This window comes from Anastrepha ludens, chromosome 4, assembly GCF_028408465.1.
Source record: "Anastrepha ludens isolate Willacy chromosome 4, idAnaLude1.1, whole genome shotgun sequence".
Classification (NCBI taxonomy): domain Eukaryota; kingdom Metazoa; phylum Arthropoda; class Insecta; order Diptera; family Tephritidae; genus Anastrepha; species Anastrepha ludens.
In genome coordinates this window covers 81,845,461-81,871,543 of record NC_071500.1, presented here as the reverse complement: position 1 = coordinate 81,871,543, position 26,083 = coordinate 81,845,461, and the positions used below count along the sequence as shown (strand labels likewise).

The following is a 26,083-nucleotide window of genomic DNA, read 5'->3' as shown; positions in this document are numbered from 1 at the left end:
ATTTCGGGTGATATTGCCTCTATTTCAGATCTAATGTTGGTTCTGAGCGCTTCCAATGTAGTGGGCTTGTTGGCGTATACTCTACTTTTTAAATAGCCCCACAAATAAAAATCCGGCGGCGTCAAATCCGGCGATCTTGGAGGCCACTCAACATCGCCACCTTTCGACATCAACCGACCAGGGAACTTTAGCTTCAAAAAGCTTTCCAAAACACTCTGCTTGACAGTTTCAACCATTTCATTGGAGCGTCTTTTACGAACTGAAACACGTTGATGATTTGCTACAGACCCCGATTCTTCAAAATTTTTAGTCAGATTGCGTATGGTGTTATCAGAAGGCACTTTACGACCGCGGTATTTTCGACGGTATGCACGTTGAGCAAGTACAATTGAACGACCATTTTCCAAATACATGGTCACAATTTCCGCGCGTTCTTTAAGTGTAAAGTTATTCATCGTTAAAATTGTACTGAATTGACGTTTCCAAATTATTTTTTCTCAAGTCCTTCTGACAATGGATAGCAAAGTTATTCAATATTTCCATACCGAAGCTCGAGATGGCGCACCCTGTATAGTATGTTGAAGTCGATCGGTTGGTAAATGACAAAGTTATTCAGCGTTTACATACCGGCATAAAAGATGGCGCACCTTGTAATATACTCCTTCGTAGCAATTATGCACTGAGTTGTTTCTTAATTAACGTGATTATTAAATATTTTCAGTTTTCTGATTCACATCCCCGTGATATTGAAGAACTCTGGGGCACACTCTGCCAGTTCTGGCCAAACAACCTCAAGGTGATCCTACGGTACTTGGTTATAATGAGTGGCATGGCGCCCAATGAACTTTTGCCATATGTAAGTGAGAGTCAAAACAGAAAAAATAAAACCACCTCCACATCAACAGCGACAAATGAAATAACACTTTTTTATATAAATTTACACTCTGCTCGCTTATGCGAGGGTCACTTTTTATATTGCGCGCCCAAATGTTATTAGATGTTAGGAGAGATTTCCACGAATAAGTTGGAGGTTTTCGAACTTATTCTAAAGATTTTGATATTTGACCGCGGTTAGTACTATTTGCATTTACTTGAAAGCTGTGTAAAAAAAGTAAAAAAGTCTTAAATCTTAAAAATTAAAATTAAGGAGCGTAATCGCTGGGCCTTCGCGCAATTAAAATTTCGGTAACGTCGTTCAAAATCTGGATACTGCCCAAAAACTGATGCAACAACTAAAGCAAAAAGTACGTTATTTTAGTAATTAGTAAATTTAGAATTTTTCCTCAAATAAGCTTATATCCAATTTTTGAGATATAGGCGTGGCACCGCTTACCTTCGAGTAAATATAAATTTATTTTAAAACTTTTTACCAAAAAACCTTAAAATAATTGAAATGCTACAAAACCCAAGCCTACTTCCTCCCATACGATTAAAATTACTACCGCGTTTGCCTAACTGCCTGCAAAGAAAAATACACGTAAAAAGTGAGTGGGGCATCTTTACGGAATTTAGTATAAATGCCATTTGAATTGGACGCACGTTACGTCCCCCTTTCCTACAATGGTAAATTTAAAAGTAGTTAAAAATACGAAATATTTGTAATTAACGAATGGAGTGTGATAAAAATTAGAATAGCAAAGAATAGTCAAAGAAAGCAATACGATTGCAAATAGGTTTACAAAATACATACCCCACATATTGATAAGTTTGTAATTTCAATTATTTTTTTATAAAAATATAGTTTATACTGCAATAAAAACAATATAAGTGAAGTCTCGAACTTCAAACTCAGAATTTTCAGAAAAATTTCGTGTATGCTGTTTTATATGTAGATCATTTATCGCGTTGATTTTTGACAATTTTTTCAGCTGACGGTGTTGGGTGTTTTCTTCCATCTAAAAACACGTGGAGTAGGCGTTAAATGTAGAAAATGCACAAGACCGGGACCAAAAAAAATCTCAAAAATCAGTGTGATTTTTGATCTGCTTGAAACTTGCATTTGACTATACCAAATTGTAATGAGATACTGAATTGAATACTCGTACTTGAAATGTTTTCAGAAATTCTGTGTAAAAATTTGATATTTTGGTGGTAATTGCCAAATTCTTACAAATTTTATACAAAGTTTGAAACTTTGCTTTATATGGTTTTTGTTGTCGTTTGAACCGTGTAAAATAATTGAAATTAAAAGGTAAATAAATAAAGTCTAAACTTATTTATATGGTGAACACTTTCCTTTGACGTTGATCGTACAATTTATGAGAAGTTACAACGTGCGCGAGTTACATAAAGTTCAGTTTCAGTCGAACTTAAACTATTCCATGGTAACATCCATGACTATTAGACTCCGAACATAAATAGTGGCCTTCGTATATGAATAAATTTGTTTTATTTTACATATCCAACCACGATATTTGTTTGTATATCTGAAAAGGCGAAGCGCGTTGCACTGTATCTTGCCCGCACCTGTCCCGACCGTCTGCTGGACGAGCTGATGGTAGAACTACAAACTGTGGAGACACTTAATTGCTTAATTGAACGCACCGAGACACCACCATTTTATCGCTTAACAAGCATGCGGAAAGCTTCCAGCCATTCTGCTGACGGTAAGTTCACGAATTTCGTCTCACACATACCTATAAAAAACATATATTGCGGAAGGTTGGGGACTATTATTATATACATACTTTACGTTTCTTCAATTATGTACTTATATTTGTATGTATGTATGCTTGTACTACAGCAGTTTATCACAGTTTTAGTAGTTATATCGCTTTTTTCAGTTATAGGGGAAACATTCAATTGTGATTGTTGATGCAACGTGTATAAGTATAGGGTGTTTTATTTTAAATTATTGGTAAAGGAAAAAAAATCTTTTTCGTTGCGTGTCAAAGTAAAATATACATATATTATGGGCTAGTCGACACTCTTGCAGTGAAATGTTCACTGAATTGGCCAGACAAGGTCCTCTGCAGACACATAAAATTATAAGTTGCCATGCTTGATCTGATGCCTTCTTCGGAAGGCTTTTTCATACAGTACTAGAGTTAACATACACCTTAACAAATTTCGTCTTCACTTACGATAATATTTAGGTGTAGAATACGAGGTGTGTTCAAAAAATTAGGTGAATTTTCAAGTTACGCGGGTTACGTTCGAATTTCGATTATTATTTTTGTTTTATGTTGCTATACTCGTCTCGAAGATATGTTCACGGTTTTAGGAATAGAGCATGTTTAGTTTGTATGTGAGAGGCATAAATAAGACAAGTTGATCAAAGAAGTTGCATCAAATGTTTTGTAAAAAATGGAATTAAGTGCGCAAGAACACTTGAAATGTTGACAGTGGTATTCGGTGGAGTACCCTGAGTCAAAAAAATGTTTACAAGTGGTACAAGCTTTACACTGAAGGCCAGGAAGATGTGAATGACGACGCTCGCTCTGGACGCCCCAGCACATCAACAACCGATGCAAATTTTGAGAAAGTGAGGAAAATTGTTATGGAAAATCGTCGAATCACAATTAGAGAAGTTGTTGAAGATGTCGGCATATCGGTTGTCTCATACTATGCAATATTTTCGGAAATTTTGAGCATGAAGCGAAGCTCGTTCCAAAATTGTTGAATTTTGACCAAAAACAACGTCGCATAAGCAACGCTCAGGAATTGTTGAATGACGTCAACTATGGTCTTAAAAGGGTCATAACTGGTGACGAGACTTGGGTATATGGTTATGACATCGAAACCAAAGCCCAATCGTTCCAATGAAAGAGTCCAGGAGAGCCAAGTTAAAGAAAAATAATTTAAAAAATATCAATAGATTAAAATAAAGTGGTTCATAAATAGTACTGCCACTTCCTCAGGCGTTACAACACTAACAAAACTAACTTCAGATCCAGAATTCGTATATACAAAGTAGACAGGTTAAAGATAAAATTTTAGAAGTTAATCTAAATAACAGGTGGCGCTAAATTAATCCTCCTATCAGAAAATGCTATAAATTTTGCGATTGGCCCCTAATGTCAGTTGTGTTTTGACATTTGTATAGTAAACACATGCGAAATACACGTTAATAAACATTGTTACGCTATACTGCTCCAGAACGCGGAATACTGCTGACTATTTATTTGACCAATAATCGGCCGGTGACTTTGGCACAACGTGAATTTCGTCGCAGATTTCCTCGCCGTCCAACGCCTACTGGTGAAACATTGCGACGTTTAGCCGCTCGCCTCGAAAAGACTGGCACAACACGAGATGCTGCCAGGCGATGCAGACCCCGGAGTAGCCGTTCTGCAGAGAATATTTCTGCTGTAGCCGAGGATGTCATGGAAGCGCCGTCGACATCGACCAGACGACGTGCCACGTAAATGGGTATCAGTCGACGGTCTTTACAACGAATTACACCCGCTCAAAGTCACTGTATGGTGTGCTGTTTTCGCTGGAGGAGTCATCGGACCTTTTTTCTTCGAAGACGTCGCAGGCCAAACGGTTACTTTGAATGGTGAGCGCTACAGAGCAATGATCAACGAGTTCTTTTTGCCGCAACTTGATGAATTGGGATTGGAAAATATGTGGTTTCAACAGGACTGTGCAACGGCACACACTGCACGTGCCACAACCGATATGCTGACGGATACATTTCCCGGGCGCCTAATCTCACGTTTTGGCGATTTGCACTGGCCAGCAAGATCGCCTGATTTGACCGCTCCAGACTTCTTTTTGTGAGGCTTTTTGAAGTCGTGGGTTTATGTCAACAAGCCTCAGACTCTTGCAGCTCTTAAAGACAATATCCGTCAAGAATGTGAGGACCTAACGCCGGAAGTTTTGGCCAAAGTGATGGAAAATGCCATAAAAAGGGCTAAAATGGCAATCAACTGTGGCGGCGGCCATTTACATGACATCATATTCTCGACTTGATATAAAAAATTAAAAGACCAAATAAAAATAATCCACAAGAAGAATCAAAGTTTTTAGTTTTTTTTTTTTTAATTGCGCCACCTTGTAGTTACAAAGAATGGCATACGTACTCAAAGTGTGCTCTCTAAAGAAAAAAATATCCCAAAAGTCATTTCAATATCGTGGTTGTTGCAGTTAATGGCTATTTAACAGACCGCCAAGTTGGATTTTAAGAATTGACAATTAGAGTGTTATAATTTATAATCCAAATATGTAATAATTTGCAAAATAAAAGCCGAAACTTTATTTATAATGAATTTCAAAATTTGAGAATCTACCAGCAATGAAACATTTAGTCAATTGCGATTGCGCTACCTAGGAAGATCTTGCCTTCTAGCTGACGATATAGGTAGTTACAGAGTTGCCTACAGTGGTCAATCTGTTGTCGCTCATTGATTAGTTTGTTGCTCATTATTCATTGAGTGGCATGCCGAAGGATCTCTAGATGGTTTCAAATCTTCCAAGCTTCTATACAGCTGACTACAGACATCTACAAGGCACTTATTTAACAAGCTTAAAAAATCGGTTTTGAATGGCAGCAAGACTTGGCAATGTCCCGCCTTTAAAGCGCTTTGGAACTTACACCTCGAAACTTGGAGCCAAAATGACATTTTCAACTTTTTTGTAAGATACTTGGGAAAGAAAGGAGACAGTAATCCTGAACCTTTAGCTATTTTCTATTGCAATACTATAATGTTATGGCCGTCCTCTGCTCCGAATCAATGTAACTACATAATGAAGCTAAAAACTCGTAGTACACGAAAATGAAATTTTTATGAAAGTAGCGGCGTTTCAATAACGTTTTCTGGTTTTTGTGTGTGAAGAGATTTTCAATATTTCTTTGGTGTTCGTACCATATGCGAGGTGTGTTCAAAAAGTATCGCGAATTTTCAATACGCAGGTTACGTATATTCGAATCTCAATTTTTTTCTGGCGATATGTTGGTACTCATGTCTCTCACTCATGCCGATGAGTTCAGCCATTTTGAATGTTCAGTTAATTGTTGGCAGCTGCTTTGCCTGTACGTGTTTCGGCTCGTCTTCAATTTTTACCTATTCAAAAAGATGGATCAAAGAACCCGTATCAAATTTTGTGTGAAAAGCTAAATTAAGTGCGCGGATGCATTCCGAATGTTGACTGTGTCATACGGAGAAGCTACTTTGGACTAAAGCAACGTTTATCGGTGGTACAAAATGTTCTCAGAAGGCCGAGAAGATGTGAATGACGAAAAGCGTGCCGGGCGCCCGAGCACTTCAACAACAGACGAAAAAATTGATGAAGTGAAGAAAATGGTATTGACCAATCTTCGAATCACCGTTAGAGAAGTTGCTGAAGACCTAGACATATAGATTGGCTCGTACCATTTGATTTTTTTCAATGATTTTGGCATGAGACTGGGCGCCGCAAAATTTCTTACCAAAACCGACGACTCAAATTTGCTCCAGAGAGTCATAACTGGTGACGAATCGTAGGTTTATGGTTATGACGTGGAAACCAAAGCTCAATCATCTCAATGGAAGCTGCCGCACGAACCAAGATCGAAAAAAGGGCGCCAAATTCGGTCGAATGTAAAAGTTTTGTTTACCGTTTTCTTCGATTGCAGGGGCGTGCATCATGAGCTCTTGCCACAGGGTAAAACGGCCAATAAGGAATATTATCTGCAAGTTATGCGCAATTTGCGCGAAGCAATCCACCAGAAACGCCCGGATTTGTGGAAGAACAAAAATGGGCTCTCGCATCACGATGACGCCCTTGCTCACACATCGTTGTTTGTGCGCGGTTTTTTGGCCAAAAACAACACACTAATGATGCCACAGCCACCGTAACGGCCCATGAAAGGACGACGCTACGCTACGATTGACGAGATAAAGACGGAATCGAAGGCGGAACTGAACAAGATAAAAAAAAAATTATTTTTGGAAAAAACGTTGGCAAAGTGCATAATATCTCAAAGGGGGCAAAATATGTAGATATTAATGAATAAATAAATAATTTTTGAAAAAGCACAAAATTCGCGATACTTTTTGAACACACCTCCTACTACTGTATATCTTGGCAAAGCATTTAAAAAAAAGGGCATCTGACTATCCGCTTCTATTTTGTTTTTTTTTGTAACCATTGGCAGGCCAGGCAGTTGGAGGCATCAACGACTCGCGCATTCAGGATTTAATCGTAGAGAAAGGAACAATACACACAAAACGTCATAGTGGGGAAGATCCCATTAAGACAGGGTAAGTAAATATATATATTTTGACTTTTAATAGTCATATATTTTGATTTTCTTCTGCTGAATATGTTAATGCATGGTTAAAATATATATACTAAGTACTACTTTTGAAAATCTCGGAGTTATGTGATCCTGGATATTTTTTGAAATTTGGAAAATACTGCACCGATTTGGAACCCTAAATTGAAGCTTTTAAAATTTTTTTATGATAGTTAACTACTCCTGTCATATATCCAATTGCATACTTTACTTGCAGCCATTAAGATTTTATTTAACGAACCATCACTTTCTACGAAACAAGAATATATGTATTCAATAAAGGGAAATAAATTAATTTTTGCAGAACTTGTAAATCCGACAGCGGTATACGCGCCTTCACACAATCCACAAATAATCGTCCACCTCGCGGAGCTGATAAAATTCGTGCTGCCTCTGGGCCATCAATATTACCCCGACCAGAAGATATCTTAATTAACGATGCTGAGGTAAACACATCACACACAGCTACATAAATACTGCATTCGTACTTATTATTAATTAAGCCTTCGACTTAAGCATTTATTTCCTTTTTTTCGTTCCATATGAAATGCACTATGCCCGCACATAAACAGTTACGACAGGAGGAGAACGTGGAGTTACGTTCAGCTGATGCACCATTAGTACCACATCCGCTACCCATGCCAGAGTATGGTGGATATTTTGCGCCGCTCACTGAATTTCTGCCAGACGTCAGCCTGCCAATTAGCGGTTTTCATCGGTTAGTAGCCATTACATAATGAACCTTTTTCATGAATCCTTTAATTTTTCCCCCTTTTATATTTTTCGATTCTCGTATGTTACCTTTAGCTGCAATGTTGCCGTAATGTTATTAACAGACATTGTTGTCGATGGTATTCCGGGCATTGATTGGACATTGCATTTACCATTGATGTTGCACATTTTATTTTTGGGTCTAGACCACACGCGTGTAATTGTACGGGAGCACTGCAAGCAGCTTTGTATTAATTTACTGGTAAGTATTTTTTGCCTGTTCATGGCTTCAGTGTGTAGACAGATGCGGACAAAAAATATTAAAACAATATATAGTCAAGCAATATATATAAAACAATATATATCAGTGCCGTCATCAAGAATACAGTTTTTTTTTTTTCTTTTTTTTTCTTTTAACACCATGCCAGTTCATAAAACGGCAATTGCAAACTACAATTGTTTCTGGATATAATGAACTAATTATTACGAGACCTATTCACGCTGCACAGATAGTTCAAGTTAACATTTTTTGTTCAAAAACTTTTTTTTGTGTTTTTGATTTTTTGAAATGTTCACACCAATTCGTAAAATGGTTACTAAAGTGGAATTTTAATAAAACAGTAAATAAATAAATAAAAAAATGGGAAAATGCAACTACATTTGTGTCTGGATATAATGAATTAATTACTAAAAGGCTTGTTCACGGTACCCAGAGAGTTCAAGGTTAACATTTTTCGTTCATAAACTTGTTTTTGTTTTGTGTCATTTTTTTTTTTTTAATGGTCACGCCAATTTGTAAAACGGTTACTTAAGTCGAATTTTAATAAAACAGTAAATAAATAAATAAATAAAAAATGGGGAAATTCAGTTACATTTCTGTCTGGGTATATTGAACTAATTATGACAGGGCCTGTTCCGGGTACCCAAATAATTCAAGGTTAACATTTTCCGTCAAAACGTATTTTATTTGCTAAAATTTCTCAAAATACTTATTCACAAATGCAAGAGGTCATTGGAATAAATACTCGCATTTTCTAAGGATTTCTCTCTTACATGCTAAAATTATCTGGTGAGAGATAATATTGCGTCCCTTTTTGTTTATTTATGATTTTTTTTTGATTTAGCTCTACCCCAAATATGTTCGCGAAATATGAAACACTAACGCCTCTCCCGACTTTCTCAATGATTTCAAATTTTTTTCTTCAAGTAAACGAATTTCATAGAAGGCACTATCAATTTTTTAGCATTCATAAACTTTTAAATATATGTAAAAAGCCTTGATCTGCACTCGACAGAAAACAAAAAAACTAACGCTAACCTCAAGTAACAGCAGTCAAATTACAATTTAGGGGAATACACGTTTTCAGGTCTGATTATTTTGTTTGTTTTATTGTTGATTTCTGCTAGCAATTGCTTTTAAAATTTTTTGACTATTTAGGAATTTTTAGATGGTTCACTATTTTAAGGGGGAAGTCTACTGTGACAAGGGAAAAAACAGGCTTATTTTCCGGATTTTATTTCTAACAAAATATTGCTCGTACATAAAATCTATTTAAACTCTTATCTTTATTATATATTTAAGTTTTTGAAAAAAAAATTTTAAGTCAAAATATTCAAAATGGCCGCTGTGGCACTTCTGCAAGCGCAGGCCCGCTTTTCTTAGGTGCCTAAACGGTGTACATGAAATCTTACGTTTCGGTGATCTAAAACAAAAAAACAAAATATTGTTATCATATACATAGTATTGACTCTCGTCTGACGTAGGATTATGTCGATAAAAAATTTTGGCGTTGAAAAAAAAATTCTTGAAATTTTTTTCTTTTTTTTTGCCTAAAATTGATGTTACTATTGTTTATAACAATTTAACAAATAACGATATCAAAAAAATCCTATGTCAGACGAGAGACACTATTACAGAGAATATATAATTACATTTTTAAGCTGATTCATTTATCAGAACTCGAGATATCGTGTACACCGTATACAAAAACTTAGTTTCGAGAAAAATGCGTTTAAAGTTTCAGTTTTCAGCGTTTAAAGCTTTGGAGCGCTTCAGGAAAAGGTCGAAATTTCAACGAAGAAAAATTTAGCCAGCTGTAACACATATTGTACCTTATTTAAGAGGGTTCAAAGTATTTTTTAAGCTAATAAAAAAAATCGATTTTTTGAAAAATTCACAGTAGACTTCCCCCTTAAAAAATTCAGTGTTCACTATATCCAGACACGACTGTAGTAAACTTGGAGAGTGTAATGCAATGGACCAAAGATTGGCATCCATAAGCAAAGCGGAGAGTATGCTCCCTTACGTTCTCGATAAAGTCACAATAATTTGCTGTTCCTCGTTACGTGTATTTGCTACTATTATTTTGACTGTAACTGTATGTGCTACATACATTTATTATATTTTCTGTATTCTTAAGTAATGCAATTTCAAATTGCAATAATATGTATTTAATTTGTTTCCCACATTTCTTTCTTTAGATCGTTTTGCCTGAGCATAATGACCATCTGACTGTTGCTCGTATTTTGTTGAACAGCGAAACAACGAAACTTGACTTGAGGCTGTCGGTGCCGTCCTTGCCCGTGATAGATAATGTATTTACAGGTGCGTTAATGTATGAATCTTATATTGATTTTAAGCAATGATTTTGATAAATTAAATAACGTTCAATATACATACATAAAAATTTAAACTTTGCTAACTTTTCCATTTGAAGAATCGAATCATATTCTAATACTAGCTTTAACCCATGGCCCCGCTCGCGTAGGAGTAGTTTTGAGGGATTTAGGATATGTATATAAAAGAATTACAAACAATAATTTCATAGAAAATAATTTTATATTAATAATATAATATTACAATACCCGGCATCCGTTGATATGCCTCGTTGAATAAAATCAAAACAACCAATCAGAAAAATAGCAAGCAAAATAATTTTTATTATTTTTCTATCTCAAACCGTTTTTGAACTTTGCATTTGGGTCATAGTAGAACAGCCTACGCGGATTATGAAGTCTAGAGTGTGCAATAAATAAAAAGTGTGGGAAATAGGAAAAATTAAGATTTTTTGGATTAAATTTAAGCAAATATTCGATTATTAGTGACGAATGAGAGTGGTGGCGCGGTCTGGGGGCTGTGGGAAGGGAGTTCCATCATAAAAACATGCCTATAACCTTCATTGGGTGAAAATATGAATGTATAAAAACTTTTACGTCATTTGCTGTTGTCGTTTCGTAGTGATGCGCGGACAACGTACAGACATTCACCTTTATAGTATAGAAGATTTGATAAATTTAGAACAAATCAGTTTTTGTTTTCAGTGGAATGTCATAGCCATTGTTAGGCCTACATATATCATAGAACATTTTTTTACATAGGTTCGGTTTTAGTTTTGTTAGCTGAACGAGATTCTGGAGCCCTAAAGTGCCTACTATGTAATGGTTTTGAGAAAATGTGAGATAAAAACCCATAAAAACGTGTTTTAGGGGTTCTAACTCCTCAAAAATCTAACTGGCTGGAGATTTCAACCCATACTCAAATTAAATCTCAAATTGTACACTATAATAACCATGCATCACTAGCTTAAAGTAAAAAGTTGCTAAGTCCACTTTTTCTAAAAACAACTAACAAGCAGTAAGCATATAAAAATGCGCCATTGTCAAAAAAATCAAGCTACCAGATTTATTTATTTTATAAAATATTTTTTATTATATTATTTTAGATTATATTTTATAAAATACTCACTGAAAAAAGGATAAGTCCCAAAGAATACAAAAACAACGTTGTGGAAATATATTCGTTTGGATTGTATTAGAAATGTTGCGAAATAAATGCTTGAAGAAAATAATTTTAAAGATTTTTATTTTTTTGTACTTAGCAACTTTTCACTCTAAGCTAGCGATATGTAAGTTAAAAAAAAAAAGTTTTGAGGAAAGTGGAGTTAAACTTTTGAGATACATTGATTACGATCGAATTTTAAATTATAAAACTTCGAGGGAGTTAAGCTCATTTAAATAGCTACTCGAATGTTTTTGGGTCGCTGATTACACATTCGTTATGTGGGAGAAAATGTAAAGCACCGTTAACAAAAAAAAAAAAGAAAAATTATCAAAGACCAATGCAAATTTGAACCACTTTAAACTGGCGCAATATTATACCAAAATTGAATGGACTACAAATGTGCATACCCAGAATTTTTGTAAGATTTTTGCCGCGCTACTATTACTATGAATAAAGGTGTGCTTCTATGTATAATGTGCTTATTGTCTCATTTAAAAAAAATAATGTGCAGTTTTTATTGCCCGTGATTAAAAAGTCTCTTTAACCTTGAAATCATTATTTTGGAAGAAATTACGTTAAGTAGCCCCAACAAAAATTTAAAAATACTCATCTTTGTTATGGCCTTGGCTATCATCCAAATTTCAAAATTTCGAGAAATGGTTGAAGTGTGGAGCTTGCGTCAAAAAATTGCAACACATTTCTGAATATTTTGTGAAAAATTCAAGCCACCATTATTCATTAACCGTTTGAGTACGGCAAAATTGTCTTATGCATATCCTAAAAGTCCGGGATGAAATGCGTAGTATTTTTTTTTTTTTTTTTGGGGGAGAAAAATTATTTTCACGTATAACAAAGTTGGTTGGTTGGTTGGTTTAAGGGTGACCCCGCATCGGAGTGCCACATAGACCGCAAGTTGGGTCCGTTGTGTTGCCCTAAAGCTCATTATTTTATATGATTTCCCCACCTAACCGAGATTTTTATTATAGATTTTTGTCCAAAATATTAATTCGTTTCGAGAATTTAATGAGAGATTCGATTTTCAGGTCCGAGAGTGCTGAAAGATTGTCAATTGTTAGAGAGCCTAGAAGAGCGTGTCGACTTCTGGCTAGGCCGGGACAACTGCACAGCAAATGCCTGCTCGATACTTCCTCATCTTCGTCCTTGCAGTATCTGCACAGGTCGTTTTGAGGAACCCCGAGCCGACGTGCGTGAGTGCCCAAAAGGCAGTGGCCGGTGATAAGAGATATTATATGCCTTAGTTAGTGTTTCGATAGACTTATAAGGGTTTTTGTCTGTTTCAGATTGTAGGATGGCCAGATTTGTCTGGCCGGACTCAAACGGTTAAGTTCTTGCCTTGCATTAGCTAGAACACCAGGAAAATGTTTAGGAGCTTTACAATATGAGAAGCTAGAATGTATCTCGAAGTTAGAACTTCAGAGTTTACTTACATTCACAAATACGCATAGTTTTTCCATGAAGAGCGTTTCCATGGTAGAAATTAAACATTTTGCTATATCTTGGAAAGGTCCCTCTGGTGTTCGAAGTTGACGTGCCACTGCATTTAATTCCTTTTTGTTTCTTTTTTTCTAATTTACTTGTTGTTTGTTGTAATTTAGTTAGAAAACAAAAAAATTCAAAAAGTCGTTTTGTTTTTGTTTTGTGAAAATTATATTAAAATTATATTTTATATAATTAGTTGGATAAATAAAAATATATACAACAACTTGTTAAATAAACTTTTTATAATAAAAAAATCCTAAAAAATACACTCACTATTCCGACTTTATTTTTAGAATCGCATCAAGAGTTCGACAGCTACTTGTACAACGTTAGTTCTTGTAATTTGCCAGTCTCGAACTCAAGTGGGATGCATGCGCTGGGTCATAATGTCAGCTCTGTCGCGCCGCTGACGGCCGTAACTGTGCAAAATGCTCATACAGCATATTACACAGTAGCACAACAGCAACAACAAGCGCAACACACAAACCTGCAACATCCACCGCCACTCACTGCTCAGCTGCAGTCACAATCGCAACAGCAGCAACAACAGTGCCAAGTGATTGGCCAACAACAACAGCAGCAGCAGCAAAATCAACAGTCTGGCCAACAGCATCAAGTGGTCTTGAATGTTGGAAATTTGCAAATAAATCCTAATACATCAGAAAACTCTGAAGTACCATTAATAATAACGGATGAAAATGCACCACCACAACCAGGACCCACCATTCTAATCTCACATGTAATCAAAAGTTTGTTAAAGTTTCTTGCTCAAGACACGTGCCAACCATTGTGGAACTACGAGGATATCACAGCCAAAGGTGAGTTGTGAGCTTAACACAACGGTTTTTCGTTTTCTTATCTTTTCTTGGATGGAATTTCATTTCAGTATGGATGGTGAAGTCAGCTGAACAGCTTAGCTGTTTCCTTAAGCACATGGTGAAAGTGTTTGCAGATAGTTACCCACAGGCACGCATTGCTGAGCGCTGGGCACAAACAGCACTGCAATTGGGACTATCTTGTTCGTCGCGTCACTATGCTGGCCGTTGTCTGCAAATATTTCGTGCGCTAAATGTGCCCATCAATTCACGTATGCTCTCCGATATATTATCTCGCTTGGTGGAGACCGTTGCCGAGCAGGGCGAGGATATGCAAGGTTATGTAACTGAATTGTTACTAACTTTGGAGGCGGCTGTTGACAGTTTGGACTCCGACTTCCGTCCGCTGGATGTAATGAAGGATATCTTCAAGAGCACGCCGAATTTGAACAACAAAGACGGAGGACCGAATTCCATTTTGCCAGGCAAGAAGTCACCATCTGGCGGCATTGCACCACAATCACCAAATTTCTCCGTTCCTAGCCACGCACGCAGCACCAGCTATTCGGTAACGTACTGCGCTCGGAAAAGCACAAATTCACCATGCGACAAACAAGGTTTCTTTTGGTAACCTGTAAATAATTCTGCATCTAAAATATGTGTATATTTGTAGTTGAATTGCGAAATCGCGCATCTGGCATGTCGGGAATGTCTGAAATGGAAAGAAATGCGGCTAAGTTTGGTGGCTCGGCGCTTTCGCGTTCACGCAGCGCGCAAAGTTTGAAAATGTTGGGCGATAGTGCCACACAAGTAATTGACCTTCAACATTTTACTAATACAACTGGTATTTTAACTCTCACATCTTTCTTCTCTAATACAGGATGATAAAATGACCATTCTGGCACAATTATTTTGGTTGTCTGTCTCACTGTTGGAAAGTGATTATGAACATGAATTCCTTTTGGCAGTGCGTTTACTGACTCGAGTGCTGCATCGTTTGCCCCTTGATCGTCCTGATGCGCGAGACAAAGTTGAGAAGCTCCAACAACAGCTCAAATGGGCAGGGTATCCGGGCGTCCATGCACTGTTACTAAAGGTAATATGCGAAAAGAAACAACAAATGCAAAACTGCTTTTGTTGTTGTAGGAACAGTGTAAAATCGACGAAGGTGTATGCGCCTGCAATTACAAATATACCACTTTCAACTTCAATAACCTTCAAACCAAAAATCCCAGCTTCGAACATTTACTATCTGGTTGCTATTCTGGTAGCCATGCTAGGCAACAACAATCGAGAATTTTATATTATTTTATAAGATTTGGCCAACGGAATCAAAATTGTGAGAGTAACTAACGGCAACGAAGTAACATCAGCACTGTCTTCGTGCATGACCAACACAATCTCAGCCACAACCGTTGTCATATCTCTTATTATTATTATGTTGTTGTTGTTGTTGTAGCAGCATAAACATTCCCGGTGCATATACGAGGAATGCTGCTGAAGTGACAGTCCAGCCGAATATAAATCCGGGTCGTTCCGGTTACGTAGAACCGACTGTCGTGGGAACGATCTTATTATGTCAGCAAATCAGCTGATTCCTACAATTTCGCTAAGAGCCGATTAACGGTTTGATGTTGGCCACACCTTTGCATTCTGTACATCGTGGAGACAACGACATTAAAACTGAAACACGACGAACTATTCTCCAAAGTAAAATTAGGTCGGTAGATATGAATTCTTTCATTAATAGTGCTAACCACTACGACACACCCCTTGTGTCCAGCAGTACACAGTCATGATCTGAAAATGGTTGATATTACTACTGGAATCTCAATTAGAAGATTAGCCAAAGGTGCATCAGCATTAGCGGACAAAGTGGAATAAGCACTTGAAGACTTTAACTTGTATTCCACCAAAGACAGTATCAACAATGATAACAATGACAACCTCCAATTTCACCTCTGTCCTATTGCCGGGTGTTCATCACATTCTATAATTGTACTCTGCCAGACCCGACGCGAACTGCGAGTTATTTTAGTCAGTAATTCATTTTACAACCTGCGGTGGAAAAGGTTAAGCGGCGTATTTCGGGAAGAATGCACAAACTGCCAAATAGCAGTGCGCAGTTGCTTCCACCTGTCAGACGTTCATATGTTCAACAAACACTTGAAAGCCTGTAAACCAAGTGAAGTCCTGTCGGTCGGTATCTCTAATTCTGCCTGTAGAAAAGTAAGACAGCAAAACAATACGGCTTCAATGTAGTGAGCAACTTTTAACGCCAAACACTTGGATAAATCGTAGCCCATGCTCAAACAAAATTTTTGTAAAAGTCAACACGAATTTAGAGGCACTTCATATTTTCACTTGTGTGCACATAGTCGTATATATTATATACATGACGCTCAACCTCTTCAATAAAAGCATTAGACTACGTCTAAAATTTAATCTGAATCCGAAAATGTATGTGTTACATCAGCATTTCGACACTTCGCACAGTGGGTTGACTTATTAAAAAGCGCGGCAAAAATTAGAAACTCTAGGTTCTATTTGACATTTGACATGGGCCTATTTGCGTTGAGATTAAGAAACCTTTTGGAAACGTGCATGGTCACTCAACTGTAACGCCAACCTCCAATCGTAAAAGCAGATGGAAGACATTATAGTCTCTAAATTCGTATACTAGACGGTTATATGCATACAATGACAAGAAGGTTTTGTGTTTGGACGTAAGGTATTATTTACCGCTCCCACTTTTCAAAACTACACGTTTTTTACAGTATTTCTTACATTTTACGTTTACATTTTATACAAATTGGGGTGATTCTCACTTATCAGAAAATGGTCTCAAGTCAAAAAAAACCATCTCAAGACTGATAGCATCTTACGTACATAGCAAGAAATATTTTCACTGCTCCAGTTTGCCAAATAGTAAAACGGTAAAAGCAAAACAAATGCTAAAACCAAGAAACTACTATCACTACTGTCAATTTTTTAAAGTTATTCATGACTGGACTCTTCACATTGTCCACCGCAGATTTGGCAAACGATGCTTGTTACTTTTCTTATATATAATTATATTTCAATTAAATTGTGGAATATCTCAGAAAGAGGGAGGTCTCGGAACCCAATTCTTATTATATTTTTTTACTAATGCATCAACAAACATAATGAACGAATCAGAGGCAAACTAGATTTTTAAGTGTATTTTATAAATAGGTGAAAAAAGTGGCAAACTAGGTTTTTAAGCGAATTTAAAGATGAAAAAAGTTTTCGCATAAATATTTAAATACCACAACAAGTCCCTTGCAATAATAAATAGAAAAGCTTAGGTTGTTTAAACATTTCTGTGTTGTCATAAAAAAATAACCTGAATATGCTCTATATACTCCAGTTTTTCGTCATTAAATTTTCCATTTTATCGTTTCTAACCCTAAACTGCCAAATTAAAGCCGGTGCAACGGCAGAAGTGTAAAAAAGTCCAGATGCTCCAAAACAATGGGTTTGTTTGTTTACAAAAAATTCAATCGGATGTTTTCAGATTACATGTTTTTGTGATAAATATAGGGGTTTTCAATAAGGGCGGGTAGAAGTTGAAATGGAATAAAATGGAGTTTGCTGTGTGGCACGTAGCGCCGACCTGCTGGAACCACATGTCGTCTAGGTCCATATGGTTCAATATGGGCCATAAGAAATTGGAAGGGCCACCACGTCTACCGAAAAATGGGCGCAGTGCGCGCAACTGAATAATAAACAAAAGATTTGACAGATGTCACCACAACAAAATGGCTGCCACAGAGCGCCAAAATCAACCCGCGCCAATTGAAAAACCCTTTATTTTGGCAAACATTTCTCCAGCTTAAAATGAACCGTACTGTCGCTTTTCTCTCTCAATTTTTGGTTGTCAACGACCTCGCTCAAAACATTTTACTCAAATGCCATATGAAGCATTAATTTGTTCATTTCTTAAATACGACTGCTCATTTCATATTTTTTCCTTTTCAGGGTTGCACACACACTTCAACATACGAGCCCACCATTACCCTGCTTTCTCAGTTCGCACCGATGCTCAACTTGCCTGTTTGTGATCCGACACAGAGCTGTGCATTCCCAATGAACGTCATTTCTTTACTGCCATATATGTTGTTGCACTACGAGGATGCCAATGAGATTTGCATACGTAGCGCAGAGAATATAGCGCAGGTTTCATCGGAACTTGGTGCCAAATTAGAAAATCTCGGCACTGTGATGACACTCTACAGCCGCAAGACGTTTTGCAAGGAATCATTTCAGTGGACAAAATGCGTGGTGAAATATTTGCACGATACATACGCGCATATGGGCCTGCATATGTTGGCCTTCTTGATTGAGGTATTGGAGAAGGGCCCACAACAGATACAGGTGCCTGTGTTGAATGTGATACATTGTATGTTGCACTATGTTGATTTGTCCGCGCCACAAGCACAAACAATTAATAGCGATTTGTTACGCGCCATCGGCAAATACTTGGATGTAAGTCAGAGTAAAGGATTTATAATTCAAATATTAATATATAAAATAAAAAAATTTAATTAATTAAAAATTTTAAATGATTTTTTGTAGACCGCCAATTGGAAAGATGCATTGAAGATACTGAAATTAATTGTCACACGCAGCTCCTCGCTGCAAGTAGTGCCGCCAAGTGAAGGTTGTAGCGCCGGTTTATCGTTCTCCTTCTATGGCACATATCCGGATTCGGATATGTTCTGTAAAAAGGAACTTGCTGGTCGCACGATGGAGTTCACATTCGACGTATCACAAACGCCTCTCATAGGGCGACGAATTCTTTTAAAGACAGATGATAATCCCACCATAATAGGCGGTACACACTCTTCGAATGCCTCAACGAACACCACCGTGACAACAGCCAGTAGTGCAACAGTTTTAAATAATACTGGTGGCGGTGTAGCTTGTTCAGTAGGCACACAGCAGCGCAATGCTAGTAATATGGCAGGCGCAGCGGGTAGCAACAATTATAATACAACATCTACCGGAGCGCACTTGCAGCATAATAACAGCGTGGTAGGCACACCGAATTCACCACGACGCAGCGCAAGCCTCTCACCAGCCGATTCGGCCTCACTTAGCGGTTGGAAACGGCCGTGGATGTCTCAAGGCAGGGTGCGCGAGTGCCTTGTGAATCTGTTGACCACTTGTGGTCAACGTGTAGGACTACCTAAGTCACCATCGGTATGTATGAACTGGCGGTGTGTAGTGGCTCACAATAGTTTAAAATTGACAGCTTCGCAAAAACGTAAAAGTGCCATTTGCTTTTTATGCAGCAACTTATTGCTCGGTTGCTACTTAATGTAATTTTCAGCTCAGACAGCAAAAAAGAAATAGACGGAGTATTGGGTATTAATAAGTATTTAGTAAATATAAATTAGCGCTTCCATTTGTTTTTGGACTGCGCTATGTTAGAAATATTTTAAATTTATTTTACTTTCGTTGACCTGCATGCTACTTTCCTCTTTCTTCTTTCATACATACATATAAACAGTTTGCCTTCCTTATTCCTTTTTCATCACATAAATATAATATTTAATTCATCATTGATAATTAACCTACGAAACCCGCTTACCATTTCTCGTTTTATTTCCATGTTAAATTCGTTTCGTGATATACAAACAATTATTGCTCCATGTCAAAATTGTGTTTCAGGATGATTTCATTAACTCTATTTGCTCAAAGGTAGGAGTATAAACCATTTTGTTAAATTTAAATGAACTTTACAAAAACTTGTATTTACTTCGCTTAGCTTTTTTGTTGTTCCACAATCCTATTATGGCATTTGTTTCTGTTTGTATGTTTTAATTTTGTGTCGTTGCTTTTGATTTTCGTTTACTCACTTAACATGCCATATTTGTAATGTATATTAAATTTTAATTTTAAATATTATTTTGTAAAATGCTTTAAAGAAAATTCAATTTACAGATATAGAACCCATATCTAAAATATTTAAGTACATAATTCTCATAAAAGTTGAATTATTGGAAAACAGATTTTGAGGTCCTTATAGTACCAGGTTATTCATGTGTATTGGGAAGATTTTCGTGACCAGTGCAACCTTTTCCTCTTTGAATTATAGGTTTGAGTTCTTGTTGTAATGAATAGAGGGTAAACACAGGTATGCTGTACAAGTGTTAGCACGTACTAGCATCATCCAGTAGGCGAGGTTCGGGCTATTGAAATAACCGCTTCAATTCCCAAGTCTAAAAAAATAGTTAAATAAAAATTCTATCCTCTTGAAAAAGCATAATTAATATGTTTTCCAAAAAAATATTTTATTTTACTAGATTAGGGACCCAAATTTTTGGCAGCTTACTACACTACGTTAATAAAAAATGCAATATTCTCACTTTGTGAATATTAAAATATTTAAAAAATCTTCATAAAATTTCACACTTTTTAATCAGAATTTGACAAAAAAAAAATTCAATTTTCAAACTTTATGCAAATTAAAAAAAATTCAAAAATCCTTCAAAAATGTAACACTTTTTAATGAGAATTAGGCCGAACTCGTCCTATTTGTGATGTACGTCTTAATATTTTTCCAAAAATGAAGGGACCTACAGTTTTGCGCCGTCTACGAACGTCATTGTTATTGCTTGCCGAGGGTCGATCGCTATCAGAAAAAACTTGTTCTATCATTTTGCTGTTTCACGCACGGAGATTCGAACCTATGCACTCGCGAATGGTAGTCGCTCGCCAACGCGTTCAGCTATGGCGGCCGCAAGTGCAAGTTTCAGGTGGCTCAGAGATCGTATATTGAAATATAAAAAAAAAAATATTAAGCATTCGTTACATGCGAGTTTCCTTAGCCTTTATGGCCACAATAACAGCGATTAACTAGCTCGCCGGCTTAGGCTTAGATTTGCCTTTATCTGTTGTGATGAAACATTTTGGACAACTAGCCAATGTGCCATTTACCAGTGCGCTCATCTACGGCGTCCGATAAAGGAATATTTCTTGTCAAACGTATTCGGATTCACTTGTGATGAGATTCAAACAATGAATTTCAGTTGACTTTTGTGTTCAACTCGCTAAATGTATTTCCGAGATGATCCAAATGATTCAGTATACATTAGGGGATTATTGTTTATTCCATACGCAACTTTGCGAGTGGTGCAACTGTTGAGAAACCCTTACGACAGACCGAGTCGTCTTCAAAATTGATTATCATCAGAAAACAACGAAAAGGTGTATGATTTCATTCGGAATAAAAACAAATCGTCTATGAAAAGTCTAGAAATGGAATATGGCATTCTTCAGATTACTGGGTATTGAATTTTGATCGAGTTTCTAGGTATTTTTGAACTCAATTTATCGTCTGTGCTACACAAGCTAACATAGCACATGAGCTGAAAAGTCCCGGGCCTAACAAAGAAAACATGTTTTTTTTTGTTCAAAATTTGCTTTATTCATCAACGTATTGTAATTAGCAACGCAATTCCAAAAACGCAATCATTCCAGCACCGATCTAAATATTCAATACCACTTTTGTAGAACGATTTATCCTTTGCCTCAAAATATTCCTCAGTTTCAGCGAAAATCTCTTCATTCGAACGAATTACTGGCGAGCACAATTTGGTGAATACGGTGGATGTGGGAGCAATTCGAAGTTCGATTCATGCTGTGTTGCCTTTGTTTTGTTTGACTTGTGACACGGCGCGTTGTTGTTTTTTCGTCAATAGTGAGTCAACGCGGCGGCACCCACTTTGCACAGAGCTTTCTCATAGTCAAATGCTCATGCAATATAAAGCCAAGACGTTCTTTTGATATATTTACGATGTCAGCTAACTTACGCAACTTCACTTCTTGGTCTTTCAAAACGATTTTGTGGATTTTTTTATGTTTTCTGTTGTTAACGCCCCATTTGGACGTCCACTGCGTTGTGCATCATCGGCTTCCCTACCACCACATTTGAAGTCAGCATACCGTCGTTTTATTGTCGTTTCTGATAAAGCGAAACTCCCATAATAGTTTTCAACTCATTGCTTTGCTTGTACGGTATTTTTTCCATCAAGAAGCAGTGTAAAATTGAAACAAGAAATTCTTTTGAATCCATTGTTTTGAAAACAGCAAAAGTCACTCTTACACAATAACTCACGAACTAATGAATATAATATTATGAAACTTCAACAGCTGTCTTTTTAAGGTTAGTACTAACTAAAAATGAGGTGAATGCACTAGAAGTAGTGTCATCTATGTGTTGGGCACGGGACTTTTCAGCTCATGTGTTACGACCAAAAAATTGATCGTTTCCGATCAAGAGTTGTGAGTGAATTTCTAAAAAATTCATTTGATTTGGCACTTCGCGACATTTATCTACATAGTCTCGAAACAGCATTTAGTGTTTGGAAAGTGAATCAATTGGCGTCATTCAATCCCAAACTATGCCCACCTACCTAAAAGACATTCCTAAAAATGGTATAAACCCTATGATCAGAAAGTACCTGGAATGTTTAAATAAAACAAAACAGACTTAAATTTCAGGCAAATTTATTTTACCTCCTTCTAAATATGACCCGTCTGAAGCAACACATATGTGCCAACGTTTCACCCAGTCCTCCATGCACCCATGGCCTTCAGCTCCTTCGTCGCCCTCTCTTTGATCTCCTCTATCGACTGAAATCTCCTTGCACGAAGTGGTAACTTCAACTTGGGAAACAAAAAGAAGTCGCACGGGGCCATACCAGGTGAATACGGTGCTTGCACGATGGTATTTACTTGGTGTTTGGTCAAATAATCCAGCATAATTTTGACTCGGTGCGATGGTGCGTTATCATCATGCAAAATCCAAGACTTGTTTGCCCACATTTACGGCCGTTTGCGACATACAGGATCTCCCAAACACTTCAAAACGGATAAATAATATTCTTTATTGACTATCTGGGCCGATGGAAGGTACTCCTGGTGCACCACGCCTTGGCAATCGAAGAAAATTGTATGTAGAAGCAGAAGTCGAATATGGTTATTCATTCCACTTATTTCACAGTAATGTAATGCTAGACTAGTGTTTTGAACAAAAACTAAACTCCTGAAGTTGGTGCCTTAGTTATTTCTATCTACATATAAAAGTACGGTGATTTTTAGAATATAGAGCTTATATCCAAACCCCATTTATTTATTTATCGAAAAGTAATGGCGGCCGCCGTAGCCGAATGGATTGGTGAAAAAGCTCCTCATAAAAATATCTACCGTTCGGAGTCGGCTTGAAACTGTAGGCCCCTCCATTTGTGGAGCAACATCAACACGCACACCACAAATAGGAGGAGGAGCTCGGCCAAACACCCAAAAAGGGTGTACGCGCCAATTATATATAGGTATACACAGGGTTTGATTGAAAAGTAGTGAGCCTTACCGCGCGGAGCGTCTGCCAAGCGATCAACCAAATCGGCTGGGGGAAAATGATCGTTGGACCTTCCCCTTCCACTAGAAACCGGTCCCAGTTCGCTGGCAACAGCGGTGCAGTCAACATCCGCGCAGTCCGCGCGTGAAAGCTGTTTTAAAAGTGTGCTAGGATTTTGCAGTGGCGAAAATGCAGCGGTCGTTGGAGCAACGTTACTCGATCAAATTTTGCGTAAAGCTAAACAAAACGAGTACCGAAACCATTGGGTTACTCAAGGAGGCTTACGGGGACCAATCTCTGTCCAGTGCCCAGATAAAACGGTGGCACAAGTCGTTCAAGGAAGGCCAGGAAGACGTCGAAGACGAACAGCGATCTGGAAGGCCTTCCCCACCCTCCCTACAGCCCAGATCTGTCCCCTCCGGACTTCTTCTTGTTCCCGCGCCTGAAAAGAAAGCTGAAGGGGAGGCGTTTCGACTCCATCGAGGCGATTCAAAAAACTGTGACAGCCGAATTGAACGGGATTCCGGCGGATGAGTTTAAAAAATGTTTCCTGCAGTGGAAGGACCGCTACCAGGACGCGTATTGACGCTCAAGGGTCCTATTTTGAAGAATATTAGTTGTATAAGCCAAAAGGTTTAATAAAACTGCTTAAAAAAAATAAGGTTCATTACTTTTCAACCATACCCTGTATATAACCAAAGTAATGTGAATTTAGAACCAGAAATGTTGCGCTATCGATTCGTTAACTTGCTCTTCATAGTTGGCTTGTAACGCTAAATATATTTTTCTGGCATATAAGTGATTGCTTTTCGATGTAGGTACCTTATAGGTATGTGAAAATGTATAACTGCCGTGTACATGTGTTTTATTGTACGCCCATTTATAGACCTAATTGCATTGCTTGCATTTGCTTTCGCTCAGGAACGAAATTGCTCGAGCTTGGTTAGTGTGGGAAATATTTTTTACTGAACTGGAATTTGAATTTGATTTCAGTGCTTATGTTTTTGTTGTTTTAATCTTTGCTTACACTTTACGTGCCAACTGCTAACCGCAGTCCTTGACAACTTCGACCATAACTGGATCCATTGCCACCAGACAAAGCGTAAGCGTTCTTTTCTCATTTACATTTTTCTTTTTTCATATAACTTTGTCTTTAATTAAAATATTTTGTGAAATGATTTCTATTGCTTTCACTGTGCAGCGGATGTTTATAAAATACACACCCACACACACTGAAGCATATGCACTCGATATTGTTTTTGGAGCATATATCTGTTTTGAAAATTAACGGCACTTGTTCCTTTGTTTTAAAAAATTTCTCTTACTCTCGATTTCCTTCGTGCAGGTGATTTTCAGCCAATCATCCGATCTAATGGAGCGTCAATCGTCCGCTGCTTCCTCTACAGAAGAAACCTCTGGCCCGCAAGGTGATCTGAGTAGTGGGTCACGGCGGGACGACGGCCAGCCTGACTTTACCGTCTTCAAAGATTTCGATTTTCTCGAATACGAAGACAGCATTGCCGGCGAATCGACAGACAACTTCAATTGGGGCGTAAGACGTCATCAATTATTCGAAGGCGATGAAGAACGCTTGACTTGTGGCAGTGGCATTGGCGGTGGTTCAATCAAGGGTGGCCACTCATCGGCGCTAGAGGACAGTTTTAGTGAGAAGACGCCAATTTTGAGCAAGCGACGTCGTCAAACTGCAGATGATTCATCTGATGAGGATGGCGAATCGGAGTCGCCAATTGATGAAGATCATCGCCAAGCTTTTATAAAATCAGCATACAATGTGGGCCCGCCCACTTCGCTAAGTTTACGTGAACGTCGTCGTCGCAATTCTGTTTCACGCAGCGATACGAGCGGCTCTAGTGCCGGTGACTTGGGCGACATAACGCCTTGCAATGCATCTCCTCATTTGCCGGGCATTATACGTTTCGGCGCACCCATACGTGACGAAGCCGAGGAGAACTGGCGCAAGCAACTTCAATCGATGCTGATCAATCAACCCTCGGCGCATACATCGGAGTTGCTAATGCAACTTTATCGACTTATAAAGGAGTTGACCTTCAAGACGATCAGCATATCGAAGGAGGCAAAGAAATACTTTACCGGCATTGGCTCACAACTTGGCAACCGCATTTCACTGTTCACAGATTTGCTCAGTTCGCGTGCGGATCCACCGCGTGTGTGGTGTAGCGATACGCAGACCACGACTCCTCGCCTATTCGAAACATTGCGTTTCAATGTGTTGGAAGTGCAGGAGCACTTGGAGACTTTCTTCGACCGAAAGGATCAAGTACTGGAGGTGAGTGGTAGCGTAGGTTATGAGATGAAGTATGTATTGTAATTGAAGCATTTTACATTTACTTATAGTGTCTCGATGCGGTGAAAACATCTTGCAAATTGTCGCTCTTCAATGAAGCAGACGTGGCGGCGTCTAGTATGGAGTTGGCGACGAGCACCAACATTGGTTACATGACTTTCGATCCAGCCTCCTCTGAAGTGGTATTAGATTTGGGTCGCGCTTTGTATAAATTAATGTTTCAACTTTTGCTACTCATCGAGTCGAATCACAAGATATCCTCGAATGTTGTAAATCATTTTAGAATCAACGAAAACGTAAGTTACATTTAGTATTTTTAGCTCATATTGTGACACCCTTT

At 37.8% G+C, this 26,083-nt stretch overlaps 1 protein-coding gene across 1 annotated transcript in view; it reads left to right on the top strand.

Annotated features, from left to right (window-relative positions):
* LOC128861891 (protein furry-like) overlaps positions 1-26,083 on the top strand; it is a 48,623-nt gene that overhangs the window by 18,299 nt on the left and 4,241 nt on the right. Inside the window, exons 5-19 of the mRNA XM_054100268.1 lie at positions 722-856; positions 2,435-2,606; positions 7,082-7,187; positions 7,527-7,668; positions 7,795-7,940; positions 8,030-8,195; positions 10,415-10,538; positions 13,508-14,032; positions 14,101-14,646; positions 14,703-14,839; positions 14,910-15,125; positions 18,032-18,538; positions 18,629-19,255; positions 24,763-25,725; positions 25,794-26,039. Of these exons, the coding sequence (XP_053956243.1) occupies positions 722-856; positions 2,435-2,606; positions 7,082-7,187; positions 7,527-7,668; positions 7,795-7,940; positions 8,030-8,195; positions 10,415-10,538; positions 13,508-14,032; positions 14,101-14,646; positions 14,703-14,839; positions 14,910-15,125; positions 18,032-18,538; positions 18,629-19,255; positions 24,763-25,725; positions 25,794-26,039 (4,758 nt within the window). The remainder of the gene's footprint in view (positions 1-721; positions 857-2,434; positions 2,607-7,081; positions 7,188-7,526; positions 7,669-7,794; positions 7,941-8,029; positions 8,196-10,414; positions 10,539-13,507; positions 14,033-14,100; positions 14,647-14,702; positions 14,840-14,909; positions 15,126-18,031; positions 18,539-18,628; positions 19,256-24,762; positions 25,726-25,793; positions 26,040-26,083) is intronic.